A 16,016-nucleotide genomic window follows, 5' to 3' on the forward strand; every position below is an offset into this window, starting at 1 on the left:
TTTAGCGTTAAAAAAATCTGACGTTCTCTAATATTGGAGAACGTCAGATTTTTTTAACGCTAAATGCCACACACTAACGCTAACGCTAAATCCGTACGCTAATGGCAAATGCCGACGATAAAGGCACCATTAATGAGTTAGTCGACGCCATGTTGCTTTTAAATTTAACATCTGTGAGAACTGTGAGGCCACTAAAAAATCAGGCACTTTTTCATCTCTGAATATAACTGCAATCGGTGTTTGAAATTTAAAAATTTATTCATTGCCATAATTCTAAGGTCCATTCATATGAGATTCGTCATTTATTTGCAAGAAATTGACGAAAATTAAAAATTTATTTATGAAATGTGGATACATGGTCGGCCATTTTTGATTCCAATTCGAATTGATTCTATTCCATTTTGCGCTGCATTTGAATTCATTAATCTTACATCAAAATGGCCGGCCATGTATCCATATTTCAAAAATAAATTTTTAATTTTTGTAAATTTCTTGCAAATAAATGACGAATCTCATATTAATGGACCTTAGAATTATGGCAATGAATTAATTTTTAAATTTCAAACACCGATTGCTGATATATTCAGAGATGAAAAAGTGCCTGATATTTGTGGCCTCACAGATGTTAAATTTAAAAGCAACATGGCGTCGACTAACTCATTAATGTTGCCTTTATCGTCGGCATTTGCCATTAGCGTACGGATTTAGCGTTAGCGTTAGTGTGTGGCATTTAGCGTTAAAAAAATCTGACGTTCTCTATTATATTGCATTATTGGCTGACATAAAGTTAATTTAAACAGATCGGCTCATCAGGTCAGGTTTGGTCGGGCCAAAAGTAAATTAAATCACGTCCGCGAATCGCTCGTTTTCCTAGATCCCACAACGTTTTTCCCATGCGGGAAAACGAGTGTTTTTCTACGAATTTCGATTAGAATCAATCACTCTATCTTTCTTCGAATTTTGATTGAGTTGATCATAGTCAAGGCTGTATACTTTGGGGAGGTCACGCAGATACAGATACGCGGGTTACACACCACAGTTGATGATAAAATGGCCGATTTCATACAAAAATTCACCTACTCTGATGATTCTCGTCGTCTTGATGATGTGGTGAATTATCTTACATGTAAAATCATCAGAAGTATCTAATGAGATGGCGGTCTGCGTGACCTCCCCAAAGTATACAGCCTTGGATCATAGTAAACGTTCTCTCAGTAAATAGTGCGGGATGGATAAGCAAATTTAACGAGTTACACGAGTAAACAAGTGAATTATGCTGGTTATAGGTGAATTTAAGTGAGATTAAATAAATGGAGAGAGTTGTCAACATAAGTAATTTTCATGCCTTGGGCCACAGCATGAACATAAGAAATATTTGGAGGCTAATGCTATTTTAAGAGGCGTTGTATTTCTTTCGTAAAGACAGGAGCCGTGATTTGTTAGTGTCAATAAAAACGTACAACACATGCAATCGTACACACATACATCTTTGAAATTTGGAGGCTATTTTGACGTTAATAGATCAGTGTCAAATAACGGTTTCTTCTCTCAAAATGGTGTCAAATGAGTTGTCAATTTCACAAAGATAACCTCAAACAGTGACAGCTTCATATAAATTTTTGTAACATTGTGGAAATGACAGCTCATTTGACATCTCAAACGACATTGACAATGATCTATAGAATGAGTGAATGAGTGAGCGTAACTCGTTTCTCAAAGGATTACTTATATGAAATTTGTTTGAAATGGCATTTTGATTCAAAATTCTTGAATTTGTCATTGATTTTTGACCCCCTTCCTCCTCTCGCGTATTCATTAATTACATGTTGCATATTGTTTCATCAAAACCATCTTCTAATCACATAGTTGGTATCGAAGACAACTGCCACTAAAACATTGGAAGTAATTGCTGCATTCTTTCTGCTTTAAAAATAAACAAAAATTGAATTTGCCCTTCTGCTACAGTATAACCAGTACTTACTGTTTGTTAACAATAATCAGGTTCATCTGAGTCATCATCACAATCGATGTTTCCATCACAAAAACGACTGCTTTCAATGCATTCACCGCTAGCACACGTAAACTGGTCCAACGGGTGACACTAAATAGTTTTGCAATTATATAGCACTTCGTGGAAATGTCAACTTCTGTTCTAGAAGTTCTAGGACGCTTGGTTTATTTACAAGAAAATCCAACTTGACGAAAAGTATGTATTTTTGTCAAGTTATATTTTTCTTATAAAAATAATTCTGCTGAGTTGATCACGTCGGCGGTGGCATCAAAATTTCTCTGTGGCGCCAACTATGTTTGAGAAAGTCTATATGGCGATTTCAACTTAACAAAAAAAATATTTCTGCAAGTTGACTTTTGACACAATAGGTTTGTTCCAAGGTCATTTCGAAATGTCAAATATCATCCACAGAAGGCAACTTAACCTCAACTTTCAGGTTGACGAAAATTTTAACGAAAAATTTACGAAGAAATTTGTAGACTTTTAGGTTATGTTAATTTTTGTGGATGAAATCGTTGTCGTTCGTGCTGTCAACGTTCGGGTTTACAGTTAATTGGAACAAACCTATATCTAATGAGTGCGTCTAACAATTTTGATGCCACCCACCGTATGTGTCTTAACCTAGTCTTTCAGAACCTCAATAAAAATACCAATGAAAGTTTGTGCCAAATATGGTACATCCATACAGGACCGGAGGACAAAACAATTTCACATTTATTATCCTAAGACGAACTAGTCCAGCCCAGGGACTAACGTAAGGATTTTCCCGTGGGTGGGATTTCGACGAAAAGGCGCAAAAATGACTTCCTAATTCTTACTTAGAGGCGCCAAAAACAATGATTAAAAAAAGTCGAATTTTTCCTAGGGAGATTTGAAACACATTTTCCTTCCACTTCTGAGCCCTTCTTCTGGTGAAAAAGCCCGCGTTTGTTTTGTTGTCATTTAATTTGATTTCCTATTTTGCAGAATAATTTGAGATCTTACCAATGGCATGCAATTTCTTGATAATTTTGCCATTTGGCAAAACAGATTTGCAGTAATCATCTTTTCACAAAGAACGTGACTTACGTTACAATCAAATCTGAAGTGAATATGTAATAAAGGGTAGCACTCAGCACGCTTCCTTGTGGGACTACTGCTAGGATATGAGCTAGATATCCTAGATTTCTGACAATTTGGTACAAAGACCGTTTTTGTGGAAATGATTGAACAATTTTAATAAGATAGAAAGGAAACTTTCGAAGGAACATTTTGTGTATTAGACTCTTATGCCATGCACTATCAGAGGCCTTCTCTATGTCAAATGTGAACAATCCTGCAGAGTTTTTCTTATTTAGAGCTTGTTGGATATGATTACCTAAGATTTTGCTGATGGAGTTTGGCAGGCTAATTGGTCTGTAGTTGCTAGCACCTGATGTATCCTTAAGGAATGAAGACTGCTTTTGCAATTGCTAACCAGCCTAGTAATTTTCCACAGTTGGTTAGAGTAATTTTTCAACTGTGAAAGTCGGTCGTTCCACCTTTCCTTATTGAAGAATTTAAATTGAGCTTTGATCAATATGTTCAGATGGTTAATTTTCTTGTCAATGCTGAGGACATGGTTTCGCTGCCACAAAACTTGGAATAAAATCAAAAGTACTTTTTACGTTTTTGTAAAAATTTATAGTGTGGTCAAAATTGAATTCGTGGATGGGAATTCAAAAGGCGCGGGTGGGAAAATTCCCACCCACGATGTTCCTTAGGTTAGTCCCTGGTCCAGCCCCTTGTGTGAATCCGATTTTATTTTATGTGATTGAGCATGAAAAACTGCGAAGCAGCGAAACTATTTTGGAGAAAAGCGGTTTATTTGAGAAAAAAAAGTCAAATATCTATGTACATAGTACCAACGAACATCAACACAAGGTATGGTCGAATGTCAAACTTTGTATGAAGCGGAGGACATAGCGATTTCATATAAACAAACTCACCTCTCATGAAAGGTGAGTTTGTTTATATGAAATCGCTATGTCCTCCGGTTTGTATGAACAGACCATACCTGGTTTATACTTTCATTGCACAGTACCGAATGTGAAAAGTCAATTCAAAAATTCTTTTTTCACTTAAAGGCCTGATTCAATAGGTTTCTTCCATCGTACAGTAAAAATGAATTTTGACCGGCCGAAAACAACCGACCGTCATCCACAGAAGTTAACCTGTTACAGACGGCTGTCATCTGTTATCGACAACGACAGCAATAATTAACGACAAGCTTTGACCGATGAGGTCTTATATAGCAAAAGACATGTTCAAAACAAATGAAATAAAAGATTTCTGAAATCAAATTCTGAAAATCTTCTATCAAATGAAGTAATAGTTTGAATAGTAAAATTGTTAATATGCTTGCCGTCTGTGACAGGTTCATAACCGCAACTCAAAAAAAAATTCGTTCACTAAAACTTCAAAGTGAGGTTGAGTCATCTGTGGATGACGATTGACATTTTGAACGGCCTTGGAACCTATACCAAAATTTAGTGGAAAATCTATTTTATTGTGAAACAAAATGGCGTTGATATGGGAATCTTCCCAAATGACTCGGAAATTTCCTAAACTTTGACTTCATCTCACACCATCAATACGAAACCGATTTTCATTAAATAAGGGCTTTTTGGACAGCTTGAGTTTGAGTGCCTTTCGAACGCTGCGTCGCGGACTTAATGCCCTTTCTTGAAGCCAGTATTTCAACTGTTACTAGAACTGATATCTTCCAACATTATTTAGTATTTCTTTCTGAGCAAAATAGTGACGCGTAATTAATGAATATTGAAGAAGAGCCTGTCGACAACATTTTAAATGAATTTCCCGAAAATGTATGGAAAATTGTATCACAAAAAATCACCGAAAAAATTCAAAGAAACTCACATTCCATTGTATACGGGCATAGTCTCTTTAGGTCGCCAAGGCATATTTGAACAGTAAACACTTTTTACTCGATGCAAAAACAAAAAGGTTTTTTTCTGTTTTGTCGCGACAAAAACACAGAAAATATTTCTAGATTGTTTTTAAATGTCCGACACTTTTTTGAATGAAAATATTTTACCGCCGAAGTGAACACAGCAAACATTGATTCTAGTACTTATAGTAGCGGAGTGTCACAGTTGTGTCGAAATATTTTCTATGTTTTTGTCGCGACAAAACAAAAAAAAACTTTTTGTTTTTGCATCGAGTAAAAAGTGTTTAGTGCCTTGGCGACCTAAAGAGACTATGCCCGTATACAATGGAATGTGAGTTTCTTTGAATTTTTTCGGTGAACTTTTGTGAGAAAATTTTCCATACATTTTCGGGAAACTGTCCTGTCGTTTCCCAATGACGGGCCTTAGGCACTTACAAATTACTATTACATTCCAATAATTGTTGAATTCTTTATCCCGAGTTTTATCATTTATGAAATTCAATGAAAATCTTGAAAATGGCAATGATGAGAAACAATTTACCACCTCCCACAAGGAAACAAAGCGCTGACTTACTGCTTCCATATTTACACTTCCGTAACCTGTGTTCATTTCGGGGCAGTTCATTTCATCGGAATTGTCATCACACTGTACGATGCCATCACAAACCCATTCGTTACGTATGCACTGCCCGTTGTTGCAGATGTGCAGATTGCAGGTGCTGTTATCGTAAGTTATTTCTGGTGCTTTGGTAACGTTTTTATCGTTACTACGATCCGAACGATCGATGTCTCCATTTTGTCCACGCTGTGATTCCATTGCTGAAAATGAATGCAACTGTTTCCAGTTTTTGCAGGCACAGAAGCTTTTGTTTTACCTGCGATCGACATGCACGTGTGATCATCTGCTTCCACGTATCCATCCACACAATCGCATTCGAAAAGAGGCTGTGTCTCTTTGCAGTACGCGTTGTCAACACAATCATGTCCGTCGCCTTCTTGTGATTTAGTACAAGTAGCACCCACAAGCCCCAAACATTGTCGAAATCTCGCATTATATTCGTACATTGCGTCTGGACAAGAACACTTGTTATTAATGCACAACAGTCCGGCAAAGCTGTCGCATTTTACATTTTCCTCGGTACAATCTGCTCCGTAAGCTAGGTCGCAGTTTCTATCTATATTCGCTACAAAATTCGGATTGCAGCGACAGTGCCCACTTTTGTTAGTAGTTGACGCATGCACACAATTTGAATTTGGAACGCAGGTCGACGAACTCGTGCAATGACCACCGACTTTCGTAACGCAGGTGTTTGTAGAATAGTCAAAGAATTGATGCCAGGGCGATGGGCAGTTACACTTTCCAGCCGAACACACCAGATCATCAATGCAATCTGAGTCGTCAGTGCAATCTTGGTCATAGGTCCCAGCACAATATTCGAAATTTTTGTTGGGTGAGTATTGCTGGTTTATGCATCGACATGAATCATATATCGGTTCTGTGTACGAATCCGAATATTGAACTTCCGCATCACAAAATGCATTATTCATGCAGTAACCCTCTGGACATTTCTCCCCAAGTCTGGGAGCACACATTTCCACAACTGGTCCTGTAAATCCGATTGCAAAAGGTTTGAAGCCATTATCTGTTGGAAACCTACTATAGTCCCTGTATTCGTACTTTTGCACAGACAAGTATTCAAACTTATCCTGGCAGTTACATATGCCCGAAATGCATCGGAGATTTAAGGTATCCGTTTGCAAGCATTCCACATCTCGGGTACAATTATCCAATATTTTCTTCCTCGGCAGACAAGTTTTGTCGATCGAGTGGAAGTGGTCCGAGTCACAAAGACATTTGTCTTGAACACATATGGCACCGTCGACGCATTCGTTTCGCAAACAACTGCCTTGACTTCGTCCAACACAAAGTCCTCTTTCTCTGGAGTAAATCCCATCTTTACATTCGCATTTCCCATCCACACATTGCAACCCAACGAATTTCGAGCATTGATCTTCTTCGGAACAATTTTCCCCGAATAGTACCGACAGTCTGCATGTACCGTTGTACGTTTCATGGTATTTCGAATCGCATTCACACACGCCGTCAGCACTGCAAATCGAGTTCTTTACACAGTCGGTGATTTCCACAAGTGTTTCTTCGCTTAATGCACCGTACTTGCACCGTTCCCCTGATTTTGTCACACATTTGCCCTTCCCTTCATCGTACAACATCTCGTCTGGCTTGGAACAATCACATTTTCCATCTCGACATGAAAGCCATGCCGCCTTGTCGCATTTATTGATTCGGTTACATTCTTCTCCATACGATCTGCGAGTGGCCAAAGTTATGCCAGATGAAAATGCGCAAACACTGAGAACAACGTACAGAAAATTGCTTTCGATTTTCATTGTTAGAACCTAGAACGTCTTTCCTTTCGCGATAACTTCAATGAACTGATATGAAGAACCTTCGAATCACAGTTTTTCTAACAAATCTTGTGCACTCGCAGTCTAGAAACTAATAGAAATAACAGAACACGTTTGAGTGTCGTGCAAGGGGTCAGCCGCTGTTGAAAATGTTGTCACAGCGTTTTTCAATATTGCCTGAAAGCAGTTGGTTCTGCTTGCCTTCTGTGCGAATTGAATTTATGGCCCGTATTCCGTCGAGTTGAACTTACAGCCAAATTTAAAGCGATGCAAACATAAAATCGTGTTGTTAGTTCACTTCCCCGGTTAGCACGAGTGGCATATAAAGCGAAGCGCAAAAAATTGAATTTTCTCACCTGATACACGGTCAGGAAAATCAACGCAAGCATCTCAGAGGTTTTGACAGCTAAACATCAAAAACCGAAATTTTTGTTTCAGTTAAATTGGGTAAAATTGCACTTGACCAAAGCAAACTACTCTATTTGACGTGTAAAAACCTCTATTACCCTGCTAGGTGCTTTGACTTGACACAATTTTCTTCAAAGATTGACGACCTCTAAAATGATGATGCAGTCAAACAAATCAATAAAATCAGAACGCGATTATCAGTGTCGCTACTTTGTATTCATTCAGTTCTCTGTTTGTTATTAGTAGATTACAGCAACGCTCATGCAAACGGCGCATACCGCTGTATAGTAGATTTCTCGTGTGAATTTTGTTGATCCGACACGATAACGAGACTTTTCATTTTTATTTCTAGTTATGTAATGAACAACGCAGCCGAGAAAATAGGCATTTTCTCACCTCAGCTGAAACTTCTGAAGCCATTGTTGTGAAAAACGATGTGTCGGAAAAAGTAGCAAGTTTCATTTTCTCTGGTGACTTGTTGCTCTTGAACGGAGGTGTTAAGTTTGTGTTTATTTCTAAAATAAAACCATAGAGTTACACAGCAAGTAAAGACTCGATTATCAATAAAACTCACTCGAATTCGATAACTCACGATACAACAGAATTACCATGACGTTTCAAATCTTGGTAAAAACAAACCAGGGAAAATAAGTGACACAATCAATAAGCTGGCTACATTTGCAATTGTGGTCTCGGGACAAAAATATGATTAAGAACAATTCTATTTAATACCATTAGTACCGGTAATGACGTTGTTATTAATAGCATTGGTGGTAACAATCTGCGATCACAACTTGGTTTGCAGTGCGTTGATTCAATACGTCAAATGCAATATGAATTCTACATTTTGACGTATTCTTGGTCATATAGTTTCGACGTTAAAGTATAGTTTCCACTTAAAGTATAGTTTCCACTTAAAAAGAGCACTCCGTTTAGCCCCCGTCTACATGACAGTTGTAAAATAGAACAAAAGAACTGTCACGCAAACGGAGTGGAAATTGAATTTGTTCTATGTTATAACTGTCATGTAAACGGAGGCTAAACGGAGTGCTCTTTTTAAGTGGAAACTATACTTAACGGTTCGTGACACACAAAAATTGAACCATTTTCAAAGAAATTGTACAATATCACCGGATGATGCCAGTGCCCATTCAGCATACACAGCACCGAGTACCATTCAGGTCTCTGTCGCCTCTTTTTCTAGACCAGTAAGCAATTTTTTTGTGGTAAAAATTGTATTTTCCCTTTACCATCGATCATATTCCAGCGCCCTGGACCATTGTCAAATTGTTATCTATGAAGATGCGGCACTGTACGTTTCATTCAACTAATTGAGTTCCAAACAAAAAATTTTTATATTTTTTATCGATGGAGAACCTAATTATAAGACACTTGGTCTCGTATCATATGCCAAAAAAAGTTAAAACTTTTTTTATAAATCATTTTGAAAGTCACTAAAAACACGAAAATTTGAATCAAAATACAAAAATTTTTGATGACATATATTTCTATTCGAATTTTCGTGTTTTTAGTGACTTTCAAAATGATTTATAAAAAAAGTTTTAACTTTCTTTGGAAAAAAAAATTGTTTGGAACTTAATTGAACGACAGAAATATTTAATTTGAAACATTTCTAATCTTTCAACCAATTATGATGCCAAGAAAACCATACAAACACATGCTCACATGCATTTAGTTCACAAAATGTAAGACTAGAGGGCGACGTTTACGTACATTTATTTCAGTAAAAACGGCAACTTTTGTTCGAAGAAATGGTATTTTTTGAGAATTACTCATTACACACGATGTAATATAAACTAATTTTCTAATTATAAATAGCAAATTGGAATTTTGTATAAGCAAAAATCCATTATTCTCCATACAAAATTCGCTTTTTATACTGAACTGAACAATGGAAAGTATGGCGCGTTCCATTACATTTTGATCGATTTTGACAAAAACTACTACTGCGTCCCATGCCCTATGAACCTAACCTTAAAATCTACCTTATCTTACTAATACATGTTCAGAACAATCTGAATTACCATGATAGTTGGCACAGTCAATACGTTTCTAGATTATGTAATGTCAAGCTTTGTCCTGTGATTTTTAGTTTTGAATTATAACGTTGATCTATAAACAAACAACAGGAAACCGATTTCACTAAACAATAAAAACGAACTTGGATTCTATTGAAAATCGTCAATCGATTACCTACACTACTATGTATAACATCAGTTTGAAGTTTAAATTAAAGTAAACCGATTTTGTCAACACTAAAAATAGTGTATTATGGATAGGTCTAAGGCGTCTAAGGTAGCTCAATCGATAGAGCAATGGACTCATATCCAATATGTCCCGGGTTCAATCTCCGGCGTCGAAAGTATTTAAACGTTTTTACCTGATCTAGAAATGATTAGAGTGACTATTAGTGTAAGCTAATGAGTCCCACCGACCGTAACGAAGTCGTAAAAACATTAATTCGAAAGAAAGAATCCTGACCAGGAACGTCAATCATTAACCGATACCGATTGTTTTTAACCCATACCAGCGCGTTTGGGTTTATGCTGTTTAAGCCGAAAACGATTCATACCAGTGAGCACAGTGTGGTCAACTGCCCATTCATGGAGGGGTAAAAATACCTCTATGTATTCGCTTCTTTTTACTAAGCAAATTTTTCGGTCTTTGCGAAGACTTATCGTCGAGTTTCTGCTTGAGATTATGTTGCAAAGCAGCTGTCTCTGTCTTGTTTATGTTACTCATCAACTAATCTGTCTAATCATTGGTCGTATCGTATTGGAATGCTTTATCTTTCAGTCAGGGGCGCCGAGATCTATACGGCGTATGGGGCAGATGCCCCATACGACTTCCGGTCGCCCTATACGTTGCCCTATACGGTTTTACGTATTTCTTTTGTTTACCAAAATTTTGCCCCATACGAGCTGATGAAAAGTTGGCTCCTCTGCTTTCAGTGTGGAAACATTCATTTCGTTCGTTCACATTATTGTTCAATGTATAGCAATCAGATCTTCTGTTTTTTTTTGAACGACTACGGCATCGATTTATCAATGGGTTAATCGTGTGATAGGTAGTATTGTAGTCCGAGGTGTCGTAATTGTTTTTAAGGAGGAAATTAGCACTTATCTTGTCTGGGTTAGTCATAGCATTGATACTGATTATACAACGGCGATAATCAGTGGAAAATAAAATCATTAGTTTCTTATCTATTTGGGCATGTTTTACCTACACGAAACCATTTTCGACGTTTCGATATGAACTAGTTTAGTCAATCGAATCGCCAAGTTCTAGCGGTAAAACATAAGATTGGTTTCAGTTTAAACCGAGTCTTTCGATCAGGTTGTTGGCATGCCAAAGTGTCGGTAGTAGGAACTGTGTTGTTAGTACAGTAGTAAAATTTGTAGAATAGGGTCATCGACGTGTAAGTTATTATCTGTTAAATAGGAGGAAAACATGTGATTGCGTGAATGGACGACACTGATAAACTGTCGAGGTAAAAATTTCGTCTTTTTGTCGCAAAAAGTGCTGTTGAAAGTTTGACTTCTTATACTTAAGACGAATACACAAGTCGTGAAAAACGTCTTGAAAAGTATGAAATTTCCGAGTTTACGTCAGGTTTACCCCACACATGACTAAAATTTGACAGATTTCAAAATTTTGCATAGTCATTTTGCAATAGATCAAAATTGTCAAATAAGATGTCAATTTCACAAAGCTAACCTCAAAAGAAAAGATGTTTCGTTCACAGAGCCGCCCCTTGAAGTATATGAAAATCTGTCTGGCGTCTCACGATCCAATACTTTTTTCGTTCTCTTCGAGGTAAGCTTTGTGAAAATGACAACTTTTTGACAGCTCAAACGACATTGACAATGATCTATTGTCAGAGAACAATAGAAAATAAACGTCAATATCGCATTCGGTGCTCTTCACATCATTGTGTGTTGAGGCTATCCCTTTCTAATATCATGCAAAATGGCTGAAGAATGAGCCTTTAGATCAACCATAAAAATAATTGACAGATGGCTCGTACATTTTCTGTCAACGTTTTTCTGACATTTTTCACGAACTGTGAGCTCATTCCTAAAGTACACTTAACCAGTCGGTGAAATTTTCCCACATAAGCTGAAAATTTTGACAGATGGCAAATAACATCTGTCAAAATTTCATTTCACCGACTCGTTGTATACTTGACTTAAGACCATATATACTCTATTTTTTGCTATCTTAAGAGTACGTTCATAAATGCGGTGTAAACTGCTTTTCCTGCAATTTTCCTGCAGATGGCGCATCTCACTAGCAAGATTCTGACGAGCCACCGCCGACCGCCATAGTGCTTAATTCATAAATTACGTTCTACACTAGGCGAGAGGGGTTTAGGAAACAAGCCATAGTTGTTACAGTATCAAAATTTTCCAATGAGACTATGAGTGTTATACGTCAAGTGTTATACAATTGGAATGAAACAATAAATTGTGCTTTGACTAATCGCTAATCGTATCAGATACACTCATGGGCAACTCGACATTAATGTAGAGTTTATATCGACAAACATAGTGAAATGAATTGTAGAACATAAAACTGTTGTAAGGTGTGATTGGGTTGATAACGTTCGACGATACATTGGGAAACTTCCATAAAAGTGACGTCGGTTATTTTTAATTAGTGTTGACAATACAGGTGTGTAAGAACAAGATATTTTGAGAGGTTTTGCAGATTAATTGGGCAGTAAACGCGAACATTTCTGTGAGCTTTATTGGAACTCTCATCTGAACTTACCGACAAAAAACCAAGGTTCTGAAAGAACAGGTTAAGACACACACGAGGGCGGCTGACACACAAATTTTGACAAATAGATGCTATTTATTGAACATACTCATTACAGATTGTTTGAAATGTCAACTTGATAAAAACCATTTTTTTTTTCTTCAAGTTGACACTTCAAACAATCTGTTATTTATTTGTTGGTTTTGAGACCGTTCTAACAGCCTTTTACAGCCAATAACAAGTTCAGTCTGGACCACCGGCTTTACGTGACTTCCGAACCACGCCTCGAAGTATGTAATTACTCTCTGAGGAAAGTTAGGTGCGAAATTGATATCTCGCCTTAATGTAGGCTAGACATATGTACACAAATTCATCGTATTTGGGTTACGTCATACGATTCATTCAGTGTGTACATCGTTGCAGCCACCAAACACACCGCAACTACCCAAATTATGAAGCTTGAGTGAACTAAGGACGTTACCAATGCGATATAATCGCTAGAAAAATTCCATGCGGAATTTGTCTGTCACGGGAATCGAACCCGGATCATTTTGGTGGAAGGCTAGTACGTAACCACTGAGCCATCCCGTCATAAGTGAGTATGTTCAATAAATAGTATCTATTTGTCAAAATTTGTGTGTCGTAGGCCTCCTCTGAATCCGGGGAGCGAGTCATTTGTACAAATGTACGAAAGCGTTGGTTAGAAGAGTAAAAAAGATATACACCATCATTCTTCTCTCTTCTAACCAACGCTTTCGTACATTCGTACAAATGCCTTGCTCCCCATGCCTAAACTATTTTTTAAAATTCTAAAAAAACATACGGGTCCAATATTTAAACCTTCCGGACCAGAAAATCACATAAACGCCCAACATGAACATTTTGAGCGGAGAAGTTTAAATGGTTTCAGATAACGTTTAACTTCAGCTTCACTTTCGCGTCGGTAAATCACACAGATTACCGACAATTTGTTTTTGGTGTAATCAAGAGCCACAGATATGCAGAATGACATTCTCGGACTCCATCTGGTAGATCAGGTAGAACACTAGTAGACCATCGTCAACCATTTTAAGAAAGGACGTCAATTGCATTAATATTGAGAGGGTATTGCCTCCACACTATATCTAAATGTTACCCTAACCATACCGGAAACGATAATTTATAAGATCATACAACTTGCGTGTAATCACTAGCACTTACTGCGTTGCAGATCATACTTTTCCTTCCTCACCCTAGCTAATGCAGGAAAACACGACACTACTTTTGTCAATAGGCAATGGGAATTGTTTGCGTATTTACCGCAATGGCGCTGAGGGCAAGTCGGACTTCTGTCAAAATCTCATAGATTAAAAGCTCGTTCAAACGATTTGAACGGTTTGATAGAAAGCTTTTTAAACTTCCTACCCATTGTGTTATGACGTAACTCTAGCTTTACATAGCAACTCAAAAGACAAATTGAAATTTTTCTTTTGTTCATCTGTCTGTCTGACAGAAAAACTTAAATCAGTCCTCTTTCCCGTTGCCATGTGTCGGTACATAGCACTATGGTAGGTATCAATGATCCGGAGCGTAAGAAAATTGAAAAATTAAGAAAAATTAAAAGAAATCAACAGAATTTTCCTTTCAAACCTTTCAAATTACTCTGACAAAAGACCGACTCGTCGTGACTGAATCTGTTAATGTAACGTCAAATCCACAATCTATAATTAGAGGCCTAAGTCTACTGTTCTTGCCTTCGGTTTAAAAACATTAAACCTTTTGCAGGATACACCCATCGAATACGTAGTTTTGCAAATATCGTATGTGGCACACAAGATGACGTCACAGTGAGAATGATGAATTTTTGACGTAAAACTTTGTCTCTGTCGCTAAAATTATTTCATTTCCGCTTTAGATGGTACAAGTATGGCCTAATTATTCTGACATGTTTCGGCTTTGTTGTGACATTTTCTTATCTAATTACATCGACGTCCACATCCACCACCATATACAATCCAGTTCGTACAACAGCTAAACGATCTTCTGTCACATCAGCACCACCACACCTTGTGCCACCCTCGCCCATCTCGTCTGCACATCTGCCAATTTCAGTACCGCTGCCAATGGCGCACATACATGCTCACAGCTATACTCAACTGCATTCCTTTAACGAAACATTTATGACCTTCCCGTGGGACGAATTAGAAACGGCAGCCGCAAACAATCTCAAATCGGAGCGACTGCAATTAACGAAATTGTTCATCGACGAGTTGACATACTTCATCGAAATGGAGCCATTGGTTCCGATAAACGAGAATTGTCAGCCGCCACCGTTGCCATCTTCAGCCGAAGTGAACTGTTCACTTTATCCGAACGCTTTTAGTGGCGTCAAAAGAAACGATTCGGTTAAAATTGGCGCCATTTTGCAACTGGGCTTCGATGTCGATGTACTCGAAATTTATTTGCATGAACTGTACGGTGTGGTCGATTTATTTTTCATCATCGAGTCGACGCATGCTCATTTCGAAAGCATACGGAAACCATTGGTGTGGGAACGTGTTCAGAGACAAGAAAGATTTTCGAAATTTCCGGTGGTTCATTTTATTATCGATGATGCTGAGCCAATGGTTCAGTCGAAAGACAAAAAGTGGTCGATGGAAATTATGCAAGAGCGGCGGAGATGGGAGAAGTTTGTCGATTGGAATGATCAGACGAGATTTTTTGGAGTTAATGACGTGATAGGTAAGCACACGAGCCAAAGAGTGTTGCTCGAGAAGCTTTTAGAAACACACCAGGTGTAGTTGGCACGGCGTGGTTGAAAGGCCTTTTTCAATAAAATTTCAAATGTTCCAGGTTTCGGAGATGCTGATGAAATACCCAGCCGAGCTAAGCTCAACATGTTCAAATACTGTCAGTTGAAAGGAGAGTCAGTTGATTTTGGTATTTGGTTTCCATTCGGCCGGATCGACCAGGCGTTCAAGACTGACTATCCCATAAAAGGTCATCCATACACATTAGGCGACCCAACGTTCTACACGGTAGCCTCAGCCAAAGCTTTAGTGGCAAAAAAACCGAACGAATATCCCAACAGAAAACGCGGCAAATCCGGCAACTTTATGCTTGGTGGCATGCACATGACGCATTACGGATATCTACCGTTTCAATTGGTCAAATACTGTACCGCCACGGAAAGTAATATGCAAACACTGAAGGACGTACAGAAGTTATCCAGCTACTTGAGAGTGGGCGATGTGCGGGAAATGGAAGCGGCTTTTGCTGCCACACCGAAACATTTTGAACGGAGAATAATTAAAGTTGATTTATCGAAGAGTGAAATGAAAGAGATCTGTGTTTTACCTTGGTTCTATGATTGTAATCGGAATAGATATCCGGTGTGGGAAGGTGGACATGATACGAGACTTGATACACTGATAGACAATAAAACGATAGAGGTCTGACTTCACGATTTTGCTTTTATTA

At 37.9% G+C, this 16,016-nt stretch overlaps 2 protein-coding genes across 4 annotated transcripts; one reads left to right on the forward strand and one right to left on the reverse strand.

The window, feature by feature from the left end:
• Positions 1–1,466: 1,466 nt before the first annotated feature.
• LOC119077280 (low-density lipoprotein receptor-related protein 1B-like) lies at positions 1,467–7,417 on the reverse strand. The gene is made up of 4 exons (XM_037184427.1): positions 5,816–7,417; positions 5,515–5,759; positions 1,982–2,101; positions 1,467–1,920 (listed from the first exon to the last, which is right to left on the reverse strand). Exons 1-3 carry the CDS (start codon positions 7,347–7,349, stop codon positions 1,988–1,990), a joined length of 1,893 nt encoding a protein of 630 aa, XP_037040322.1. The 5' UTR covers positions 7,350–7,417; the 3' UTR covers positions 1,467–1,920; positions 1,982–1,987.
• Positions 7,418–11,037: 3,620 nt separating this feature from the next.
• LOC119077284 lies at positions 11,038–15,999 on the forward strand. Of its 3 annotated transcripts, none has more exons than XM_037184434.1 (4): positions 11,038–11,286; positions 14,322–14,383; positions 14,452–15,278; positions 15,390–15,999. In XM_037184434.1, the coding sequence occupies exons 2-4, from the start codon at positions 14,373–14,375 to the stop codon at positions 15,992–15,994; spliced, it is 1,443 nt and encodes a 480-aa protein (XP_037040329.1). In that variant the 5' UTR covers positions 11,038–11,286; positions 14,322–14,372; the 3' UTR covers positions 15,995–15,999. The 3 variants fall into 3 exon arrangements, with proteins under 3 accessions (XP_037040329.1, XP_037040330.1, XP_037040328.1); XM_037184435.1 differs by having other exon boundaries at positions 14,344–14,383; XM_037184433.1 differs by lacking the exon at positions 14,322–14,383.
• The last annotated feature ends 17 nt before the right edge of the window (positions 16,000–16,016 follow it).

The sequence above is a fragment of the Bradysia coprophila genome, unplaced genomic scaffold (genome assembly GCF_014529535.1).
Source record: "Bradysia coprophila strain Holo2 unplaced genomic scaffold, BU_Bcop_v1 contig_235, whole genome shotgun sequence".
NCBI lineage: Eukaryota > Metazoa > Arthropoda > Insecta > Diptera > Sciaridae > Bradysia > Bradysia coprophila.

What these genes read in the sequence shown, in the direction of transcription:
- LOC119077284 (XM_037184433.1), top strand. Translation starts at nt 11,261, where the DNA reads ATGGACGACACTGATAAACTGTCGAG. An exon ending in GACACTGATAAACTGTCGAG is followed by an intron (nt 11,287 to 14,451) that starts GTAAAAATTTCG and finishes TTTCCGCTTTAG; the next exon opens with ATGGTACAAGTATGGCCTAA. An exon ending in TGGAGTTAATGACGTGATAG is followed by an intron (nt 15,279 to 15,389) that starts GTAAGCACACGA and finishes CAAATGTTCCAG; the next exon opens with GTTTCGGAGATGCTGATGAA.
- LOC119077280 (XM_037184427.1), bottom strand. Translation starts at nt 7,349, where the DNA reads ATGAAAATCGAAAGCAATTTTCTGTACGTTGTTCTCAGTGTTTGCGCA. An exon ending in CACGTGCATGTCGATCGCAG is followed by an intron (nt 5,760 to 5,815) that starts GTAAAACAAAAG and finishes ATTCATTTTCAG; the next exon opens with CAATGGAATCACAGCGTGGA. An exon ending in GAAGTGTAAATATGGAAGCA is followed by an intron (nt 2,102 to 5,514) that starts GTAAGTCAGCGC and finishes AAAACTATTTAG; the next exon opens with TGTCACCCGTTGGACCAGTT.